Raw genomic sequence first — 23,249 nt, 5'->3', positions numbered from 1 at the left:
CATATTCTTCTTTGGAATAGAGGCTGGAGTGCAAGGTAGAAAATCATGGGAATTCTTGCCTCCAAGCAAAGGATGAAAATCAGGAACTACAGGAGAATGCCCATGGGAGAGGGTTAACAGTGTCCAGCATCTTCTAGATTTTTAACGAGTTACCTCACTGGGGCATATAAAATAGGAAACTAGCAAATTCCCCTAGTCTATTGCATGGTTTATCTTTTGGCAAAAGAGCTGTGAGGTCAATTTTCCCCCTGGATCGTAGTTTCTAATTGAGGGAAGGCAGGACCTGTTTCAGGAGGAATATGGTAATGACTCCCTAGGGTGCTGGGTAGAAAAATTACCAATTACCACTAATGTTCATAACCAGAGAAATGCCTGTTAATAATACTCATCAAGGTTTAGCTGGGTCAGTCCATTCAGAAGAGACACAATGAGCTCTGTTCAGGGAATACGATGGTGAGTTTTTTGTTACTGGTGGTTTTTTGTTAACTGTAAAATTTTAAGAGAATGGGAGGAAGATCTGTAATACACTAGGACTGGTGCTATTTGTGGCAAGTTCTTGGGAATTTCCTTAAAGGTCCTGGGCCATGATTAGGAGATAGGACAACTGGATTCCACTGTACCCTAGGATTCACATTTTGGGGAAAGTGAAACTTTGACATTGGTGACTTGTTTTTCCTTACGTCATAAATAGCTTCAGGAATATGACTCATTAAATGATCTAAAATCTTATAGCATATTTATGCTAACTCGTAGATAATAACTAGTTATACCTTTCCTTTTATATTCAATTCAGAAATTATTGAGATCTTTTTAGAATTGTGATCTATATATAATGATAGTGAAGGATTGAGGGGTGATAATAGGGAAAGTAGCTGGATGGGAAAACAAGATAGTGCTCAGGTTGAGGTCTTAAGATTAAAAAAGGAAAACATTAGAGATGTTGCAGAATGGTCATAGAAGATATCCCTAGTATCAATTTCAAGAAGGAAGAAAAGAAGGAAATAATTAGGGCTCCTTATGTGTAATTCTGGGCTACAATTTTTACTTATCTGCTCGTTAATCCTCATAATATCCAAAACTGCAGAAAAGAAAATTGAGATTTAGAAAGATTTAGTTATTTTCTCAAAATAATGCTACTAAAATAAATATGTGAATTTGTGCCTTAACTTCCTTGCTCATTTAACACCTCTATCAGCCACATGACAAATACTTATGAATCAGTTACAATGATTTATTCTTGTATTAATTTGTGTAATCATTGATTTTCTCACATTGATTTTGAATATTTGTTATTTGCTAGGAACTCTGATGCTCATGGGCTTGGAGAGATGCATGTGAATACATGGTGCCTGGCACATAAACTTTTGTCAAATGAACAACAACATGGTCTTTGTTTTCCAAGAACTCGAATTTTCCTGGGCAAGGGAATTATCTAAAATGTGAGAGGTTCTAGAATTTATGTTTCACGAGGGCAGGAATCTTTGTTTTGTTCACTGATGTATCGCAAACACCTAATGGAGTGGTTGTGACTTAGTATGTACTCAATAAATAGTTTTTGAATTGGAAAAAGTGCTACAGGAATGAGACTTGAGAGCAAATGATTTGCTCTTTCCTGAGAGTTCAGATGATCTGCCCTAAACAGGAAAAGGCATTGCTGTGATATGACATGGCTCACTGAATGCTCAATGAACTACATGAAGTTCCGTGTGATTAAAATATTGGGATAAAATGTGGGAGATGGAAGAGATGAATTTGGAGTGTAGTGAGAAACCAGATTATCAATATCTCACCCTCCCCTTTTTTTTTTTGCTAAAGAGTTGGGAATATTATAAAGTTTGAAGAGATCATTACAAGGTTTTGAGTAAGAAGTGAATTGATTAAAAGAAAATTTTAATGTCTCTGCATTCACCACTTCCCAGTTGAACTGTTTCAATTCTCACTTCGCTATTTATTCTCCTATTTCTTGCCACCTTTTCCAAGCTGTTTGTGTCTGCAATGCCACGCCTCTCATTCTCAAGACCCTGTGTCCTTGCTTCCCAAAGAATTCTTGAAATAATCTCTTCCAGATGACCTTCCCAGGTCAAAAGCAGTGGAAGCAAAAATCGATAGACTCCTGCCTTGAATGGATTTGTCCCTTCTAATTTCCTCTTCAGGCCCTACTATGAGATAGGAAAGGCAAACAATATTGACAATAAACAGTATCGTGGATATTTATTTTTCTTTTTAGACACCTGAATGTCTTCAGATTCCAGAGTTCAGCCTGTAGAGAAGAATCAATCTTGTTAAAAACACCAGATATGGGAACCAGGGGGCCTGAAGAGGTAAAGAAAGCTCATTTTCCAAAAAAGCCATCAGTCCATTGTGTTGTATATCGTGTGTTCATAGCTCCACCTGCAAGACAAAGTAAGAAATATCGTTTAATTGCCACCTGGCATGCATGAGCACATGCACACACACAAACTGAAACAAAACATTCACTTTAGATAAGGGCTACTCCTACCTTGTGTACTTCCCCCAGTGTCTTCTCTGCTTCTCTCATCTATTCTATTTGGATTTTAAAACTGCAGGTGTTGACCACTAACTTGATTCTATAATCTCAGTGATGGAATAAGCACAAGATTTCAAAATGACTGTCTTAGAATGGCTGATTTGTTTAGAAAGGAAACAGCAAGGAAAATAATAGCCAAAGAAAATAACACCAGTAGTAGCATGCCTTCTATGTAGTAGGTGCCCTTTTAAGCACTTTACATACACAAAAACATTTACTCCTCACATCTACTCTTGTCCAGATGAAGAAACTTTAACAAAGACAGGTGAAGTAACTTGTCCAAGGTCACATAGTCCCCAAACGGAAGAACTGGACCCAAATTCAAGTTGCTTATCTTCAGATTCTACACTTTCATCCTTCACATAATACAGCCTTATTAAACCTAATACTAGGAGACCATATTTGACTACCAAATTTTCCTTACCATAAATATAACTTTCTGCAGAAATCTGTTATGGTAGAGTAGCTTTTCAAAAATGGAATTACTGGAAAAAAATGGAATGACTGTACTTTAAGAGTTTTTGATATATTTTGCTCAATTTCTTTCCCTAAATTTATAACCAATTTGTAATCCTATTAGCAAATATTTCTGTTGCTGGTCATGTAATCCAAATCACTACTACTAATTTGTTGAGGGTCTAATTTTAACATGCAGTATATTTATATATATTTATATAATTTGTATTTATAATATATAATTTAATTTTATATAAATATAATTCATGTTTGTATATATATTTTGGTAAAATAATTTAGCCCTATATTCTAATATGTAGAATATAATTGACACTATTTTGTAGAACTTATTTTATTTTACTTTGTATTTACTCTTTGACCCAACAATTGCTTGATAGTGTCTTAAAATTATCAGATGGAAGAGCCTTTTTACTTTATTATCCATTAGCAGTTCATTACATGGGATTAGGAAATATGTTTGTATTCTTTTCAATTTGTGACATCGCATGACATTTTTGTTGTGACTTAATATATAGTCAATATTCATAAATATTTCCTGCAGTTTGAAAAGAAAGTATATACTCTTTTATTGGAATACAAAGTTCACTATCCTATAAGAAATACCTTACTAATTTTGCTGTTTAGGTTTCCTAAATTGTTAGTTATATTTTTCTTCTCGATTTGCTTTGACCAGAGAGCGTTATTAAAACTACTCATTATTAGCGTGTCTACCTGTTTCTGCTTGTAAATAGTCTATAGGTTCTTTCTTATGAAGGTTGTACCTCTATTTTGGGGGGCCACAAGTTCAAATCTATTATAATTTCATTGTGAATTGTAGATGTTAGCATTAAAAGTATCTTTTGTTGTTTTTGTTGTTCTTCATGTAATGCTTCTGGTCTGAATTTTAAACTGTCAAAAATCAAGATCATAACCCTTGATTTTTTGGTTTCTGTGTGCTGGGTATAATTTCTCTGCTCTTCATGTTTCACCCTTCCTGAATCATTTTGTTATAGATGTGTCTTATATAATGCACAGAGTTAAGTTCCGCTTTGAGAATACATCTGATTTTTTAAATCTTTAGTCCTTTTTCTTAGGCATTCACTATTTGTTTGATCAGTTTTAAATGATAGCAGTTGTGTCTCATCTATTACTTGTGGAGTAGTAAATAAGCTTTTGCTACTTCACCATTTCTCTGTTCTTTCTCTTCTTATTTTTTAAATGTGCTACTCTTTCTTTGTCAAGTACATAACATTTACATGCTACTTGAATCTACAGTTAAGTATATTTAGTTAAAGTCCACCACTAGACCATTGGCCAAAGATGCACCAGACATCATTGAGTGAATAGATGTCTTCATCTAGTGACTTCATCAAGAAAAGTTAGTGGTTTTAATATTCTTGAAGTTTTACCATATTTAAAACTATTTTGCTATATCTTTTGTATATGAGGACAGTATGTCTATGAATAAAAATCTTGGATCAAACCTTCCTTCCTTGAATTTCTTGAAAATCTCCACATTCTCATCATGCATGATATATTGCTGCCGAGGAATATGATTTCTACATAATTTTCTTTTTATTGTTAGTGATCAGCATTTTTGCTCAAAGGCACAGATCACTGTTCCTTATATTTAAATATAATAATAAGGTGAAAGGATGACAGATCATTTCAACGTGTAGATGCTGATCTTTTTTTATTTCAGGGAAGTTTTCTTTATTAGTTTTAAATATTGAGTTTGTTTTATACAGACTCCAATTCTGTGCATGTTGCATCTGCTTTGCCATTCTTCTATGTCTATTATTTTCTCTCTAATCTTTGAAAGTATTTCTCTCTTTCATTTAACTATATTTAATTAATGTTGGTTAATTTTGCTAGAGCTTTCTTCTGTTTGTGGATGTTTTTGTTATTTTTTTGTCATGTGTTGTTGTAGAGCTGTCATTTGCTGAGTTCTATCAAATATTTGCATGATTTGAAGTGTTTTCAAGTCTTTAGGTTTATTCTTCCTTTTTTGTGTGTTCTAGTATGTTTTACACCATGTTGCTTTGGGCTTTTTTCTTTTTCCTAATCCTTCATCAAAGATAGATTTCTCTCAGACCAATATTCATTAACACATTGAAAAAGACTTTAAAAGTACTCTAAGTTTCTTCACATTTTTACTACAGAAAAGACTATAGCAAACTTTGACCCCAGTTTACATTGCTTTTCATGCCCCTATGCCTCATATACAAAGTTTGTTCTAAAGGTAGTTTATGTATCAGAATTAAGTGACTCTAAAACGGACCACATTTTGATCTAAGCATGGTGGACTCCACACATATCTATAAACAGAGATGTTGATGGGTAAGGGAAGTGAAAATTAAAGATGATAGGGATAATTCTAGTTACTTAGGAGTATAGCTATGCCATATATAAATACAGATAATGAGACTTTTGGTCTTATCAGTTTGAATCAGCTGAAAAATACGTTCTTATCTTTATTGAATGTCTATATGGTGGCTGTTCAAGGAGGGTAAACATGAAATAAATAGTTGTTTTCAACCTGACTTTAACCCATCTGTATTGAATTTGATAGAACCTCTTTCTCAATATTCTTCAGTTATCTGATATTCTCTTCTGTTTTTTGTATATATTTATGGCTATATTACCTGGGGCTTGGAGATCGAATTGGGCATTACTGGCATGGTAAACTCTAAGTTTTCAGACTAGAAATGTAAATAATTAACAATTTAAAATTATTTTACCCCAAATTTTTGAATATATGATGTGTTCCTGAAGCACATAAAGATCCCAGGGAAAGACTCAATTGATGAAAATTAAATGAATCCTAATGTCCCAAATGTTTTTATTTAGTGATTAAAATACACTCATATATGAAAAATTAAATAGTCAATATTATATCTATGAATTTCCTCCAAAATAACCTTTTTAAAATAGCTTAACATACCATGAAATTCACCCATTTTGATTGTAAAAATTAATAGAGCTGCATAATTGTCACCACAATGCAGTTTTAGAGCATTTTCATTAACCCAGAACGATACTTCTTGACTGTTGGCAGTCAAATCCTATTTGATCCTATTCCCAGGTTGCTACTAATCTGCTTTCTACTGACGTAGGTTTTCCTTTCCTGGACATTTCATATGAATAGAATTTGAAATGTGTAGTCTTTTGCACCTGGCTTCTTTCATTTAACATAATATTTTTGAAGATCATTTATATTGTGGCATGTACCTATAGTTCATTTCTTTTTATTGCTGAATAGTATTCAATTTCATGGCTATACTAAATTTTGTTTATCCATAAATTCACTTTTTGATAGACAATTGGATAGTTTTCTTCTTTTGTCTATTATGAATAATGCTGTTATGAACTTTCACATAAAGGTCTTTGGGTGGATAGTATTCATTTCTCTTTGGTTTATTCCTAAGAATGAAATTCTCAGGTATATAAGTCATTAGGCAAGTTTGTTTTACCATTAAAAAAAAATTAGGTGTTTGCTTTACCATTTTCAAAAGTGACTGCATATTTACATTTCCATCAGCAATATGAGAGTTTTAGTCTCTCTATATCCTCACTAGCACCTTTTAGTGTCTATCATTTTAGTTAAACTCATTCTAGTGCATGTGAACAGTCATCTCATTGTTGTTTTATTTTCTATTTCCCTAATGACTAATGATGTTGCACCAATTTTCATATACCTATTAGCCACTGATACACTTTGATGAAATGTCTATTGAAAGTGTTTGCCTATTTTTTGAACTGCATGTTTCTCTTATTACTTAATTGTAAAAATTATTTATATGTTTTTGATACAAATCCCTTGTCAGATACATATTTTGCAAATACATTTTCCTCTATGTGTAGTGCTCTCTTCATTTTCATAATGGTAGCTTTTGAAGTGTATATTTCTAGACTCTCAGTTCTATCCATTGATCTATATGTATAAATACATGCAAGTACCATACTTTCTCGATTACTACATCTTTAGAGTAAGTTTTGAAATCCGAAAGTATAAGTCCTCCATCTTTACTCTCCTTTTTCACAATTATTTTGGCTATTCTGAATCCTTTTCATATACATTTTATGATCACTTTGTCAATTTTTTTAAAGCTTATTTATTTACTTATTTATTTAGTTTTTAGCAAGGAAGATTCTCCCTGAGCTAACATCTACACCAATCTTCCCCTATTTTGTATGTGAGATGCCACCACAGCATGGCTTGACAAGTGGTGTGTAGGTCCACATCCAGGAACCCCAGGCCACTGAAGCAGAGTGTGGGAACTTAACCAATATGCCACCAGGCCAGCCCCCACTTTGTCAATTTTTACAAGAAAGTCTGCTGCGAGTTGACAGAAATTATGCTGAATCTAAAGACCAATTTGCTCAGAACTGCCTCATAATAATATTGAGTTTTTAAAGCCAAGGAAAATGATATCTCTTCATTTATTTAATTCTTCTTTAATTCCTCTCAACAGTGTTTGGTAGTTTTCTGTGAATCTGTCTTGCTCCTCATTTGTTAATTTTAATCCTAAATATATTTTTGATAGGATTATAAGCAGAATTGTGTTGTTTCATTTTTGGATTTTATGTTGCTAGTAGAACCAGCCCTGGTGGTCTAGAGGTTAAGATTTGGTGCTCTCACCATAATGGTCCAGGTTTATTTCCCATTCAGGGAACCACGCTACCTATTTGTCAGTTGCCATACTGTGATGGGTGTGAGTTGCGTAATGCATAAAAGCTATTACCCTGGTATTTCAAATTCCAGCAAGGTCACTCATGGTGGATAGATTTCAGCAGAGCTTCCAGACTAAGACAGACTAAGAAGAAGGACTAGGCCACCCACTTTGGAAAAAAGAAATTAGCAGTGAAAACCCTCAAATAAAAGTAAAGCATTGTCTGATATAGTGCCGGAAGATGGGAGGATGGCACAAAAAAAGACTGGACAGAGTTCCACTGTGCTGTATATAGGGTCTCTAGAAGTCTGAATCCACTCAATGGAACCAGTAGCAACAAAAGTTGTAGTAGCCAGAATAATGGCCCTCCAAAAACGTACATGTTATAATCTCTGGAATACACGAATAAGTTTGGTTACATGAAAAAGAAGAATTAAAATTGGAGATGGAATTAAGTTTGCTGATCCACTCATTTGCAGATAGATTTTCCTATATTATTTGAGTGTGTCCATGAAGTCACAGAGTTTTTAAAAAGTGGGTTAGTGAATCAGAGAATCTAGGTACTGAATACGTTTTATGTCTTCCCTCTTTTTCACAGGTCACAGCAGAAAACATCACCATGGTCACTGAATTCTTCTTGCTGGGTTTTTCGAGCCTTGGTGAAATTCAGCTTGCCCTCTTTGTGGTTTTTCTCTTTCTATATCTAGTTATTCTCAGTGGTAATGTCACTATTGTTAGTGTCATCCGTCAAGATCAAAGCCTCCACACTCCAATGTACTTCTTCCTTGGTATTCTCTCAACATCAGAGACCTTCTACACCTTTGTCATCCTTCCCAAGATGCTCATCAATCTCCTCTCTGTGGCCCAAACAATCTGCTTCATCTGTTGTGCCATTCAAATGTTCTTCTTCCTTGGTTTTGCTATTACCAACTGCCTACTATTGGGAGTGATGGGTTATGATCGCTATGCTGCCATCTGTCATCCTCTGCATTACCCCATCCTTATGAATTGGCAGGTGTGTGGAAAATTGGCAACCGCTTGTGGGATTGGAGGCTTCTTGGCTTCACTAACAATAGCAAATTTAGTTTTCAGCCTCCCTTTCTGTGGTGCCAACAAGATCAACCATTACTTCTGTGACATCTCCCCAGTCATTCATCTGGCTTGCACCAACACAGATGTTCATGAATTTGTCATATTCATCTGTGGGGTTCTTGTACTTGTTGTCCCCTTTTTGTTCATCTGTGTTTCTTATAGCTGCATTCTGAGGACAATCCTAAAGATTCCGTCTGCTGAAGGCCGAAGGAAAGCTTTTTCCACCTGTGCCTCTCACCTCACTGTTGTTATTGTTCACTATGGCTGTGCTTCCTACATCTACCTGAGGCCAACAGCAAACTATGTGTCCAGCAAGGACAGGCTGGTAACGGTGGCATACACCATTGTCACTCCATTATTAAACCCTATGGTATACAGTCTCAGAAACAAGGATGTACAAGTTGCTCTCAGGAAAGTGTTGGGAAAAAAAAGCATCTGTACAATTGTATAATTGAAATATTGTTATATTTTAGATTCTATGGTAAATAATGCCCTCCTTTTTTCATTCATATTATGTATATAACCAATTCATTGAAATGATAATTCTCTATAAGATGCATATCTTAAAATATATTTTTTTCCTCACAAGTCCTTTAAATTATTTTTCAGCTTCTGAGGTGAGATCTCAGGATATCCTTCAAATTTCACTTATTCAATTCACTGGAATAACAGAAACACTATGCTTCATTTAGTGCTAAAATTTTCTCCTTTCTCTGGTGTTAGTATTCTTTAATTCATGAGGCCTACATTGGGGCCAGTGGAGGTTCACTTATTTATTAGCTCTGTCAGCCACCACTTCTCTCACTGCTGGCTTTCATGACCCATCTTCAAGGTTTGTGTCGGGGAGAGGGAACGAACAGGTGGAGGAATGTTCTTACTTGACTGTTACAGTCATGTTCTGGCAATGGTGCTCTCAGGACTTTGCAGATGTTGGACACTGAGTCCTTCTTATGCACTGAGATTTCATGGGTTTCTGGAAGCATTTCCTACTTGGAACTTTTACTACCTTTCTTGTGACAGGGTTGAAGCTGTCTCTGGCTGACAGCTTGTCAACTTACCTCTTAACTCTGAGAGTTCTCCACATCTCTTTTAGAGGTCATCTTGGGCAAATCCACTTTAACTGATTTCAGATTGACTTTTTCTCTCAACTGGCCCATATCTGATCTGAAATAAAATTTTGTGCTTCCTTGCCTCTCCCACAGTCCAATGAAGTGCAGACATCTCTCTCTCAGCTCTGGTACTTCACACCAATAGCCACAGACTCCTACATTCAGATTTCTCACGTAGAATCAGATACCAATCCTCTCTGTACCTTTGACTCTAGGTGGCACAAAGTTTTGAAGTGGTACTCCTTATGAGAGAATATGAAGTGTCAAGAACTCCAGTAGCTTCCTCCAAAGAATGTATTTCAATATCCTATTAACTGAATTTTTTAATTTTTTTGAAAGTTGGCACATTTTGCTCCCATTGCTTTTGTGCCTCAATTGAAACTAGGTCAGAAAAACTCCCTTGTTTACACCCTGTGCCACTGATGCCTGTTTTTACTCTAGAATAAGGTATTATGATGGGGTTTATTGGTAAATATTGAATCCAAAAAGTTATTTTTTTGTAAAGAGTCAAGCCATTGGCCTAACCAGTGGTATAGTCATGGTTAATCACCTTAATCCTAGTCCACATCTTGCAACAGATATTTCTTTGACAATCTGTTGAAAGCAATATCCCAACATGAGATTATCCTCATGCACATAGGAAGGGGAAACTTGCTTACAATTTAAGGAGTTTATGGATTACCCAAGGCCCATTCATAGGCCCAAATCATGATTCCCTTGTTTATGACCATTCTCATCTAAATCATTTCACTCTATTTTTATCATTTATCTTTTCTTTTCTACTTTTGACACTTTGTTATAATGTTCCTTTTTACCTATTTGAGAAATTACTTATATCCTTCTGTCACAGATTTTATATGTTTTATAAATTAAACATATAAAAAGAGAAATTAATTGGCATTCTTGTGGCTACCTATTAGATTTTATCAACGGGTTAAATTCAGCTTCAATGTTGAATTTCAGAAAAACACACCATGGGGAGCAGAGATGCAATTCTGGTTGATTAGGACAGCACACAGAATTTTACTAGAATAGTGCTGTTTTGTTATGCCAGATGCATTAAAAAAAATTTGGAGGAGCCATCTAGAATTTAAAGTTTCTAAATATAAAGCATGTAGATATTAGAAAATTAAATTCTATACTGTAGGAAATTGCAGTAATTAAAGAGGAAGTTCCAGAAATAGGCTTTCCACTTAACACCTTGGTCAACTTTCATAAAAGTGACTGAGTTTTGTGTCCAACACTAGTGCATAGAATATTTTCCACAGCAGCCTCACACTAATGTGATTTTTAAAAATTTTCATCTCTCTTACTTTATGGGTCTAATTTCCTACTATCTTCTTTATGTGTGGGTCTCCTGAGTGATTTTTTTATTTAACTTTTACCTGTTCCTTAGTATTCCTATTGTAACAGCCTTAGAAGAGAGAGATGTTGTTGTTCTCTGTAGATAAGTTTTTTTATTGCCCACATAAAAGATTTGGGTTCCACAGGGACCAGTCCAGTGGCATAGCAGTTGAATTCGCATGCTCTGCTTCGGCAGCCTGGGAGTCACTGGTTTGGATCCTAGGCACAGACCTATGCACTGCTTATCAAGCCATGCTGTGGCAGGTGTCCCACATATAAAATACAGGAAGATGGGCACAGATGTTAGCTCAGGGTCAATCTTCTTCAGCAAAAAGAGGAACATTGGTGGCAGATGTTAGCTCAGGGCTAATCTTCCTCCAAATAAAAGATTTTGGTTCCCTGTGTTAAAGCAAACTGTGCTAGACAATGATAAACAGGCCAAGGACACTTTATTCAAGGTTAACAGAGGAGAAAGACCAGAACTCAGTCTAAACTTGGCAACTCTGCTATAACAAAGAGTGACAAGATTTTTAAAGGCGGGGATGAGTTAGTGGAAATGGACTGGAGGAACTTAGGTCATTTGTATCTGCTAATTGACTTTATTAAAAGGAAAAATAAACTTCCATTGCTTTATGACAGGAAGTAGTTTTATAAATTGTAGCAATGCACCCATCAAAGTTAGGTTCCTACTCTTCCGTAGAAACTGGAATATAAGAACAGCATCTTCCTTGATGATTATATTTCAAAGGGATGTTTTCCAGGTCCTTAGAACGACACTCCTGAGTTGTAAAACTGATAAGAGGGCGCTGGTCCGGTGGCATAGTGGCTAAGTTCCTATGCTCTTCTTTGGTAGCCTGGGGTTCACCAGTTAGGATCACGGGTGTGGACCTACACACTGCACATCAAGCCATGCTGCGGCAGCATGTTACATAGAAGAACTAGAAAGACATACAACTAGCATATACAACTATGTACCAGGGCTTTGGGGAGAAAAAAAACAAAAGAAGGAGATTGGCAACCGATGTAAGCTCAGGGCCAAGCTTCCTCACCAAAAAAAGCATACCTTAAGAAAAGAGAAAGGCTATTTGTTTAAAGAAAAATCCTGACGAGAGGCTTTTAAAAAGGTTTATATTTCAGAAGGACAGAGAAACAATTTACAATTACTAGTTCTTTAAAGTAAATAAATAAAATGAAAAGATATAATAAAAGAGAGGTCAGAGGTCTAGAGTCAGGAAGAAGTCTGTCTGAAGTTTAGTCAAGCAGAGGGAAAGGTTAAGACTGTCTTGTTCACCTGTTCTCTGGGTCACTCTCCTGTAACACACACTACTGTATGTACAGGAATCACATTTCCTCATGAGTTTGGGGCTCATCACAAGTTTTAATACTCTTGCTACTGCAATTACTGTAAGTAATAAACTGTATTTTGCCTTTGACCTAGGGGACTTCTACCAACTTCCATGAAATTTTAACAGACTAACTTCTTAGCTTACAACTAGTGCAAAATCTCAGACATTTCACACCAAATAAGGTTAATTTAAGTAAGCAAAACTTATAATTTTTTGAAGGTTTGTGGACAGTTCATGTACGTAAAGAAAGATTCAATAGCCAGGCCTTTTGAAGGAAATAGAGCAACCCCAAAACTCTCAGCTGTAGGATCTTGTTAATCACCTTTTGAGGAATTGTCATTGGATGATTTCTAGCCCTCTCTGTCTACTCATGTTTTTAAATCCTGGGTGAGAGAAAATACTTTGCCTCAGTGAGGTCACATGCACAAACCTGTGGTCAAGGGGATAACTTCCTGTAATTCATTTCCGCAATTGGTTTACATGGAGTCAGAGAGAGAAAGTTCCCTGAAAGTGGGATGCTGAACACATGAAACTGATAGATCTCCATTAGATTTCACTGCTAGGCTTTCAAGAATTTACATATGTGTTTCCATACATAGAGACACTTTTTCTTCACATAATTCCAAAAATGCCCATTTTTAATCTAATAAAATATTATTTACTGAGCACTTACTAAATGTTAGGCACTTTTTCTTTAGCTAAAGGATATATTAGTGAACAAAAATGAAGAACCTTGCCTTCATGGAGCTTATATACTAGAGCAGAGAAAGAAAAACACAGACAATAAACAAGATCAATTAGTAAGTTATATATATACTAGAAGATTATGCGTGCAATGGAAGAAAAGTTGAGTATGGCTAGTGAGTGGAAGTGTTGGGAGTGATGATTTTATACAAATTGTCCAGGAAGACCTCATTAGGAAGGATACATTCAAGCAAAGACATGAAAGAGGTGAACAAGAGAATTGTGGCAGCATAAAATGTTCCTCCTTTTTGTCCACCTGTATAACAACTAAAATTCACTATTAAGCCACAAACAAAACTGCCTGTCTAGGAGTTGGGGGATCCAGCATCATACCCCAAGGGATCCCAGGAGTCTTTCCCACTTGTACACTGGGTAAAAGGTAGACAGATGTTTTTGTGGGCCATGGAACCAGCAGGAGTCTGTGAACTGGCTTCAGCCTTTCTTGGTTGCAGTTGAGGAACACCCAAAGTGGGATGACTTGGGCAGACACCCAAGGATGAAAGAGCATTTGTGAAGCCCTGGTTTACTGAGAAGAGATTTTAGCACCATGTTGGAGGAAAAAATAAAACAACAAAAACAAGGTTAGATGCATAGGAGATTTTAAGAGGAAATTTGTTGGTACCACCCCTCCCTCAAGGAAGCACAGTATGGGATAAGCTAGCTGGTGACAATCTCTCCTAAGTGGAAAGGGACAGAAATGAGTTAGTCCCTAGTATCCCCACCTATGTGGGATGCTGATGGAGAAACTCATTTCTCTCCCAGAGCACCCAGAGTATTGGGGCAGGACTTCCATGACTGAGTGGAGATAGGAGATCAGGAAAAGCAGATAAGAATATCAGAGGGCATTTAAGGGATGTGGTTCCTGTTGTTTGTGTTCAGAATTTCAGCAGGAAGTCCATTCACTAGCCACTGGGAAAGCCTCACTTGAGAATCTCTCCAGCTAGCCTGTGGGCACCCCCAACACTCCAGCTGCCAAATTCATACCTCCTCCAACTCCACAGCTGGCTCCTTGTTCATGCATCTGAGATGGCTGTGAGAGTAAGCTATAGTAGACAGGGAAGGTACACAGAAAATAGGAGATGGCCTATGGGCAAGGGAGAAAGCACAAAGTTGAGCTGTGGTGCCACCTTTAGGAAACAAAAGAGAGATTTTTATCATCCAGTCTGGTTTGTTGTAAAATCTAGAAAAGACATACCAAGCTTAATAATTCTGCCACAAAGGAGAGCAAGAAGCATGAAGCAGCTGTATCCATACAAGGACAGAGAAAGACTGGGATAAAAGCAGGACCAACAAAAAGCATCTCCCTTCTGAAGGCAGCTAGTAAGGATTGGAGGGGGTGACTGCTACTTCAAATGCTAAAACAACAATGTAAAACTCCAAGGAACATGAAGAATCAAGGAAACATGACATCATCAAAAGATCACAATAATCCCCTAGTAACCAAACCCAAAGACATGAAGATATGTGACTTATGCAATAAAGAGTTCAAAATAGCTGTTTTGAGGAAACTCAATGAGCTATAAGAAAATACAGAAACATGATTCAACAAAATCAGGAAAACAGTACATGAACAAAGTGAGAAATTTAACAAAGAGGTAGAAATCATAAAAAAAGAGTCAAACAGAAATTGTGGCACTGAAGAATTCAATGAATAAAATTAAAAATGCAATAGAGAGCATTAATAGCAGAATAGACAAAACAGAAGATAGAATCAGTGACTAAGAGGATAGGAACTTTGAAATAACCCAGTCAGAGTAGAACATACAAAAAGAATGAAAATGGGTAAGAAAGCCTATGTGATCTGTGAAACACCATCAAAAGAACAAATATCAAAATCATTGGGTTTCCAGAAAGAGCAAAGAGGAAGAAGGGGCAGAATGTTTATTTAAAAAAATAAAAGTTGAGAATTTCTCAAACCTCAGGAAATACTTGAATATACAATTTCATGGAATTGTTTTTCATGAAACCATCATCACCTCATTATTTCAATTCAAAACTGTCTTCTCCAAGACACATTATAATGAACTTTCAAAAATCAAAGAAAAAGAGAAAATCCTAAAAGCAGCAATGGAAAATAATTGTAACCTACAAAGGAACTCTCATTATGCTGCCAGTGGATTTCTCAGCTGAAACTTTATGGACCAGGAGAGAGTGCGATGGTATATTCAATATGCTGAGGGAAAAAATTGCCAGCCAAGAGTATTCTACCTGGCAAAGTTATCTTTCAGAAATGGAGGAGAAATGAAGATTTTTCCAGACAAATAAAAGCTGAATGAGTTCATCTCCATTAGACGTGCCTTACAAAAAAATGCTGCAAGGAGTTCTTCAAGCTGAAATAAAAGGATATTAATTAGTAACATGAAAATGCACAACACACTGGTAAAGGTAAATATATAGTCAGATTTAGAAAATTTGAATTCTGTAATGTGATGGTGCATTAACCACTCAACTATAGTAAAAGGTTAAAGGAGAGGAGTATTAAAAATTAGTATCTCTACTGTCACTTCTTAACAAATACACAATATAAAAAGAGTTAATTGTGGCTTAAAAACTTAGAGGAGTAAAAGGCAGAATTTTTATGCAGTCAAAGTTATGTTGCTTTCAGTGTGAAATGGACTGTGACATATATATATTTTATGTGAGCCTCATGGTAACTACAAAGCAAAAGCCTATAGCAGGTTCACAAAAGATAAAGAAAAGGGATTCTGAACACACCACTATGAAAAATCGCTAATTCACAAAAATAGGCAGAAGGAAAGGAAAAAAGGAAAAATGGAATAACAACCAACCAGGAAGCGATTAATAAGATGGTATTAGTAAGGCTTTACATATAAATAATTACTCTAAATGTAAATAAATTGAATTCTCCAATAAATAGCACAGAGTATCTGGATTGATAAGAAAACAAAACAAACTACATACTGCCACAAAAAACTCACTTCAAGGACACGCATAGGATGAAAGAAAAAAGGATTGAAGAAGATATTCCATGCAAATCTAAACTAAAAGAAAACAAGAGTAGCTATAATTATATCATGTAAAATAGACTTTAAGCCAGGAATGGTAAGGAGACAAAGGTCATTATATAATGACAAAGGGGTGAGCCCCTTAAGAGAGTATAACAATTATAAACATATACACACTCAACATTGGAGCATCTGAATATAATAAGCAAATACTAAAAGATCTGAAGGGAGAAATAGACCACAATACAATAATAGTAAGTGAGCAGAGATAACAAATATCAGAGCAGAAATAAATAAAATAGAGATGGAAAAGATCAACAACACTATGAGTTGCTTGTTGAAAACATAAACAAAATAGACAACACTTTAGCTGGACTCACCAACAAAAAAAGAGAGAAAACTCAAATAAATGTAACCAGAAATGAAAGAGGAGACATTACAACTGATACCACCAAAATACGTAGGATATAGGAGATTACTATGAACAATTATATGTTGACAAATTGGATAACCTAGAAGAAATGGATAAATTCCTCAAACATACAATCTACCCAGACTGAATCTTGATGAAATAGAAAAGTCTAAAGAGACTGATAATGATTAAGAAGATTGAAGCAGTAATCAAAAATCTCCCAACACAGAAAAGCTCAGGATTGAAGGGTTTCACTAGTGAATTCTACCAAACATTTAAAGAAGAATTAAGGTAAATCCTTTTCAAACTCTTCACAAAATTGAACAGAAAGGAACAGAATTACCTGATACCAAAGCCAGATAAGGACACCACAAGAATAGAAATTGTAGATCAATATTCATGATTAATAAATGCAAATATTTTCAATAATATATTAGAAAACTGAATTCAACAACACGTTAAAAAATCATACCCCATGATCAAGTGGGATTTATTCCAGGGATGCAAATATGGTTCAATATATGCAAATCAATAAACATGGTATATTATATTAATACAATAAAAGATAAAAATCATACGAATGGGGCCAGCCTGCTGGTAGAGTGGTTAAGTGAGCAACTTCTGTCATAGTTCTCTTTTGCTTTGAAATGACGTGAATATCATATTTATATTTTGGGGAAAGGGAAGCCTTTCTTACAGGAGAAGTTGTGGGATTTTCCATTTGTTATTCATGTCAATTTTTTCTAAAAACATACAGTAACATAAATGTTAATAAAACTGTAGATGTTTGTTTTGACCAACATTTTGTCTTTTTTTTCAGCTTTATTGGAGTATAATTGACAAACAAAATTGCAATACATTTAAAGTGTACAATGTGATGATTCGATATACGCATACATTGTGAAAGGATTCTTCCCATTTAGTTAATACAGACAAAGATCACCTCACATATTTATCTTTTCTGTGTTTGTTTGAGGACATTTAAGTTCTACTCTCTCAGCAAATTTCAATTATACAAATCAGTGTTACCAACTATACTCACCATGCTATACATTAGATCCTCAGAACTTAGTCACCTTATAACTGAAACTTTGTACCATTTTAGCAACCTGTCCCTATTTTCCCCATGCCCCAGGCTCTGTTAACGACTTTTCTACTCTCTGTTTCTCTGAGTTCAACTTTTCCTTTTTTTTTAGATTCCACAGGTAAATGATACTATACAATATTTGTCTTTCTCTATTTGGCTTGTTTTACTTAGCATAATGCCCTCTAGGTTCATCCATGTTGTTCAAATGACAGGATTTCCTTCTCTTTAAGGCTGAATAATATTCCATTGTATATATACCACATCTTCTTTATCTATTCATCTATCAATGGACCCTTTGGTTGTTTCTATATCTTAGCTGTTACGAACAATGCTTCTATGAACATGGAAGCACAAATACATCTTCAAGATAATGATTTCATTTCCTTTGGATAAATACCCAGAGGTGGAATTGCTTGATCATATGGTAATTTTATTTTTAGTTTCTTGAGAAACCTCCGTACTATTTACCATGGTAGCTATACTAGTTTACATTCCCACCAGCAGTATACAAGTGTCCTTTTATCTCCACATTCTTGCCAGCAGTTGTTATCTCTTATCTTTTTAATAACACACAGCCTAATAGGTATGAGATGATAACACATCGTGGTTTCGATTTGCATTTCCCTGATGATTAGTGATGTTGAGCCCCTTTTCATGCACCTGTTGGCCATTTGTACATTTTCTGTAGAAAAATGTCTATTTGGATACTTGGTCAACTTTTTAATTGGATTGTTTCATGGCTATTAAATTGTCTGAGCTCCTTATCTATTTTGGATATTAACCCTTTATTGGATATGTGATTTGCAAAAATTTTCCCTTTCCCAAAAATATAAATATGATATTGACATCATTTCAAAGAAAAAGAGAACTGTGACCTTTCTCTTTGAGATATGTAATAGGTACTTTCTTTGACTAGTTACTGGAGGCAGAAAATATAAATTATTTTCCTTAAAACTAGCACTCTAGTTAAATGTAACATTTTACAGCCCACTTCACGTAATCTTTCTTTTCAAGCTTATGTTTTAGTTGTTCATTATTGAAAAAATAATAGCTGGTGTGGGCTATCTGGCCAGAGCAATTGTACTGCTAGTGCTAATTTCAAGTATTTTTCCTTAATTTTCCCCCTTTTCTGGTGACACAATCACTTTCAAATCACTGAGAGAAATTTTCAGAGGCAGGTGTGTTGATGCACTTGAAAAGGTACGTTGAGGGAACCCTGGAATTGTGAGAGTATTTTGCCTTAGAAGAAGTTACTTGTCTGATTGTTTGAAGAAAGAAAGGGTAGAGTTTGAAAGAAAGGTCTCAAAGGAAAGCTTTGAAAGTGTGAAAGAAAAACTCCCATTTTCCAGGTACAGATCCCCACAGAGAAAAGAGAGATGACAACTTGGGGTCTAGGATGCCTACCCAACCCATTAAGTTCTGACTCAGTGTTTCTGAGGCAGCTGGTGATTCAGGACAGGGTTGCAAATGGGAATTAAAGAGGGACAGAGCCAAAACCTGGGGAGTACCGGTGTGGGGGAGCCTTTATGTGTCTGGGGGAAATGAATTAATGTCCCTCAAAGAACCATGGCACCTGGGAAGCCCTTTGTAAAAAGTGAACCAGCACTGCCTGTGGGTGATGTAGGAACAGCCCTGATAATGATGTTGTGAGTGGCAGGAAGCACAAGCAGCATATAGAGAAACAGCCTTCTCTCTGCTTTTGAATGGAAACCCTCTTGACTCTCCTTTTAAATGTGCGAATCCCCAGGGTTTCTGAAAAATTCAGCTTAGAAGACCTCAAGAAGGAAATAGTGACTATCTTGCTAACAAGGCATGTGGGGGATTGAGCCCTAACGTGGGAAAACAAGAGTTGTAACTGTATATTCAACTTGAGTTGTAGAGCTTCATAAAATTATATGGCCTTAAGTGGTATTTAAGGAAAATTAATCAACTATACATTCACCATTTTAACACAGTTCACTCTTTTGATTTTGGGGTTTTTTGTTTGTTTTTGCTTATTATGTCTCTGTATCATACACAGAAAAAAAATATTTTTACATCATTGAAATTGAAAGCATACAATAGAAATCCTCTCACCTAACCCAATAAGGTTAGGTAGTTGGTTGATTAACACAAAAAGCCTGGAAGAGTAGAATATCAAAAGAATGACTCATACAATTGAAATGCTTTATTTCAACTCAAAATCCTTAAATATACAAATTTTTGTAGATACTTTCATTTAGGGATAAGATTTTTCCTTCGAGTATTGGACTACAGGATGGGAGTTCTTTAGAGCACTATCTAGCATAAGCTCACCCATAATTCATTAGAAAAATTCTGATAAATTCAAAGATGACCAGAAACTTAGAGACACTTGCAAAATAATCTAAGTAAATAACACTTCTAGATTTCTCTGATTTTTGTTTTCCCCTGTGATTTTCTTGTTCATATTTAATTTTTCCAAAACACTCGACCTAGCTGTGTTAGAAACAAATGATCCTTTTTTGCAATCAAACTTCACCAGGCTACGTAGTACAAAATTACATTTCATAAGGAAAATAAACAGAATAACAAATACAACTGTCATAGATAGTTTTGAGAACAAACATATACAATTTAAATTGTAAGGGTTGAAATACACAGACACACTAGAAAGTAATGAGATATGAGTGTTCATTGTGCCATGGGAATCAAGCAGGGTGTTTTACAGAGGGAGTGGACCATGCTGGTTAACGTCTTATATAAGAAATGTTTTCCTTGTTTATATGTAATTTTCACAGTCACACAATTAATGATAACAGTTTTCTCTTTGTGTGGTACAACATAACTTTAACAAATCAGGAGATTTTTATTCTGGATGGGTGGGGTTGCTGGGCAGAAAAAGGGTTTAATGAACAGTAGTTGATTCTCCTATCCAGAAGATAAGCACTGTGCTAACTAGATAATTCACATATTCACTCAAGAAAACCTCAGTTGTCCAGATGGAAAAATTCAAGGCAGATCAGTTTCAATAGTCTTAAATATCATCTCTCAAATTACATGGTTTGAAAACAATAGAGTTGAAATTTAAAATCAATTCTGTTTAGTATTTATAATTCAAATTATTATAATAAAACGCTAGATTCATATAAGTGTTGCTTTATGACTGTCACAGAGTTGATCCACTGAAAGATTCGGGCCATCTCTGTCTCATCAGAGCATTATGTTCCTCTTTAACAGCAAATGCAAGGATGTTATTGTTGGTTGTTTCATGTCCATTGTTAAAATTACATCCACTAAAAACTTATATCACTGTGGAAATAAAGCAAAACTACACACGAAAAATGGAATGTGTTTAATTTATAATTAACATAAAATATTTAGTATTAGATTTTGAAAAATATCTACAATTCTGGTACAATTGACTAATGTTTTTGTCACTGGAAAATCCAGTTACTTAGTGCTGAAACATTGTTCGCCATTTAAGGCTCAGTTCAAATTTTCTTTCCCCTCCTTTCATCTCACTTATTCCAAACTTTTGTTCTTTCACAAGGAATAAATATTTGTTCTTTTGGTACTCATAACTCTTTGTCTATATCCTTTTAACAGATCTGATTATCTTGTATTTTCACAGTTTTTTTCATTGTTCCTCTTTCTACTTACTCACTCCTCCACCTCCAGAAAGTATCCATTTTTTCATTTAAATGTTTCCACTTTACATGGAACCTGGTGCACATTGGGCTTACTACTAGGTGAATGCCTGTGTCCTGCATAAGATGCTTCCAATAACTTCAGATTTAATTCTCTCTATCCAACCAGAAAAGTAATCCTTGGCCACCTCTCATTTTGAGTATTGCATCTTCCCTTTAAGAAACTAAATTTGTCTCTTTTTGGCAAGTGTGAGTTTCTTTCCTTCTCTTTTTTTTTCAACCAGTTATTGAACAATGTAACATGTAGATTGACTTGCACTTTTTCTGGAATAGGAGGAAAGGAAAAGGCAACACTAGTCTTAGTCCTTGGAAACATTGTCCAAGTCATGACTGGACTGATAAAAGGACAGAGAAAATTTCATGCCTTTGACTTCTTCTGTGACTTCTCTAGTTCATTAAAAAAAATTTTGTTAGATCAACTTGGTTACCACAGGCACTCCCACAACTCTTTTCAGTGCAGTCTTCACCTCCTGGTTCCTCAGACTGTAGACAAGAGGATTAAGCAGTGGGGTAACCACAGTGTAGGTCACCGCCACTAACTGATCCTTGTCTGAGGCAGACTTGGGTTTGGGCCGAAGGTAGATGATGGAGGCACAGCCATAGTGGACAAAGACCACGGTGAGGTGTGAGGCACAGGTGGCAAAAGACTTCCTTTTGCCCTCAGTGGAGGGGATCTTCAGGATGGTGTTAACAATGAAGCCATAGGATATGAGAATTAACAGAAAAGGCATCATGATCACCAGGATGCTGAGGCTGAATAGGGCCAGTTCTTTTACATGAGTGTCTGTGCAGGCCAACTTAATAACAGGTGCCATGTCACAGAAATAGTGGTTGACCATATTGGGGCCACAAAAAGGCATGTCACAGATGAGGTTGGTGGCCACCAAAGCAATAAAGAAACCAGTGACTCCCGACAGAGAAACTAACCCTAATCCTAGCCTTTTGTTCATGATGAGTGTGTACCTCAGGGGATGGCAAATTGCCACATAGCGATCATATCCCATCACAGCAATGAGAAAGCAGTTGGTACAGGCAAAACCAAGGAAGAAGAAGAGCTGGGTGGCACAGGCCGTGAAGGAGATAGTCTTGGTGGCTGAGAGCAGGTGGACCAGCAGCTGAGGGATAATGACAAAAGTGTAGCTGGATTCAGAAAAGGAAAGAATGAATAGGAAACCATACATGGGAGTGTGTAGAGTCCTGCTGAGGCAGATAACAGTCATGATGGTCGCATTGGCCACCAGGATTGTCAAGTACAGGAGAAGGAAGATGACAAAAAGCAACAGTTGGAGCTCCCCCAGGCTAGAGAAGCCCACCAGGATGAATTGTGAAACCACAGTGGTTCTATTGAAACCTTTCATCTGAATAACTTCTTTCTGTGAATGAGTTTAGGAGAGACAAAATCATAATTATCATTGTAATAAGAACATTTTCCCAATGCCTTCACTTTAAGTATCTTATTTTTAGACTGGGGATATTGATAGATCGCTCTCCGTCTCTGTCTCTCTTTCTCAATATATCTAGATATAGATATTCCCTTTGATGATTTTTTTTTTTTAAGATTTTTTTTTTTTTTTCCATTTTCTCCCCAAAGCCCCCCGGTACATAGTTGTGTGTTCTTCGTTGTGGGTTCTTCTAGTTGTGGCACGTGGGACGCTGCCTCAGCATGGTCTGATGAGCAGTGCCATATCCGCGCCCAGGATTCGAACTAACGAAACACTGGGCCGCCTGCAGCGGAGCGCGCAAACTTAACCACTCGGCCACGGGGCCAGCCCCACCCTTTGATGATTTTTATAAGAAATTATTA

The 23,249-nt window shown here is 35.9% G+C and overlaps 2 protein-coding genes across 2 annotated transcripts; one reads left to right on the top strand and one right to left on the bottom strand.

The window, feature by feature from the left end:
- Window positions 1-8,255: 8,255 nt before the first annotated feature.
- LOC103566831 (olfactory receptor 10R2) lies at window positions 8,256-9,220 on the top strand. The gene has a single exon (XM_008543364.2). The coding sequence runs from the start codon at window positions 8,297-8,299 to the stop codon at window positions 9,218-9,220; it is 924 nt and encodes a 307-aa protein (XP_008541586.2). The 5' UTR covers window positions 8,256-8,296.
- A 12,635-nt stretch (window positions 9,221-21,855) lies between these two features.
- Window positions 21,856-22,803, bottom strand: OR10T2 (olfactory receptor family 10 subfamily T member 2). The gene has a single exon (XM_008543363.2). It carries the CDS (start codon window positions 22,801-22,803, stop codon window positions 21,856-21,858), a length of 948 nt encoding a protein of 315 aa, XP_008541585.1.
- Between the last annotated feature and the right edge of the window lie 446 nt (window positions 22,804-23,249).

This window comes from Equus przewalskii, unplaced genomic scaffold (genome assembly GCF_037783145.1).
Source record: "Equus przewalskii isolate Varuska unplaced genomic scaffold, EquPr2 ChrUn-6, whole genome shotgun sequence".
NCBI classification, from domain to species: Eukaryota; Metazoa; Chordata; class Mammalia; order Perissodactyla; family Equidae; genus Equus; species Equus przewalskii.
This window is presented reverse-complemented; position numbering and strand designations above follow the sequence as displayed.

Bases quoted from the DNA above. Each gene is read 5' to 3' on its own strand.
- LOC103566831 (XM_008543364.2), top strand. From the start codon at position 8,297: ATGGTCACTGAATTCTTCTTGCTGGGTTTTTCGAGCCTTGGTGAAATT.
- OR10T2 (XM_008543363.2), bottom strand. From the start codon at position 22,803: ATGAAAGGTTTCAATAGAACCACTGTGGTTTCACAATTCATCCTGGTG.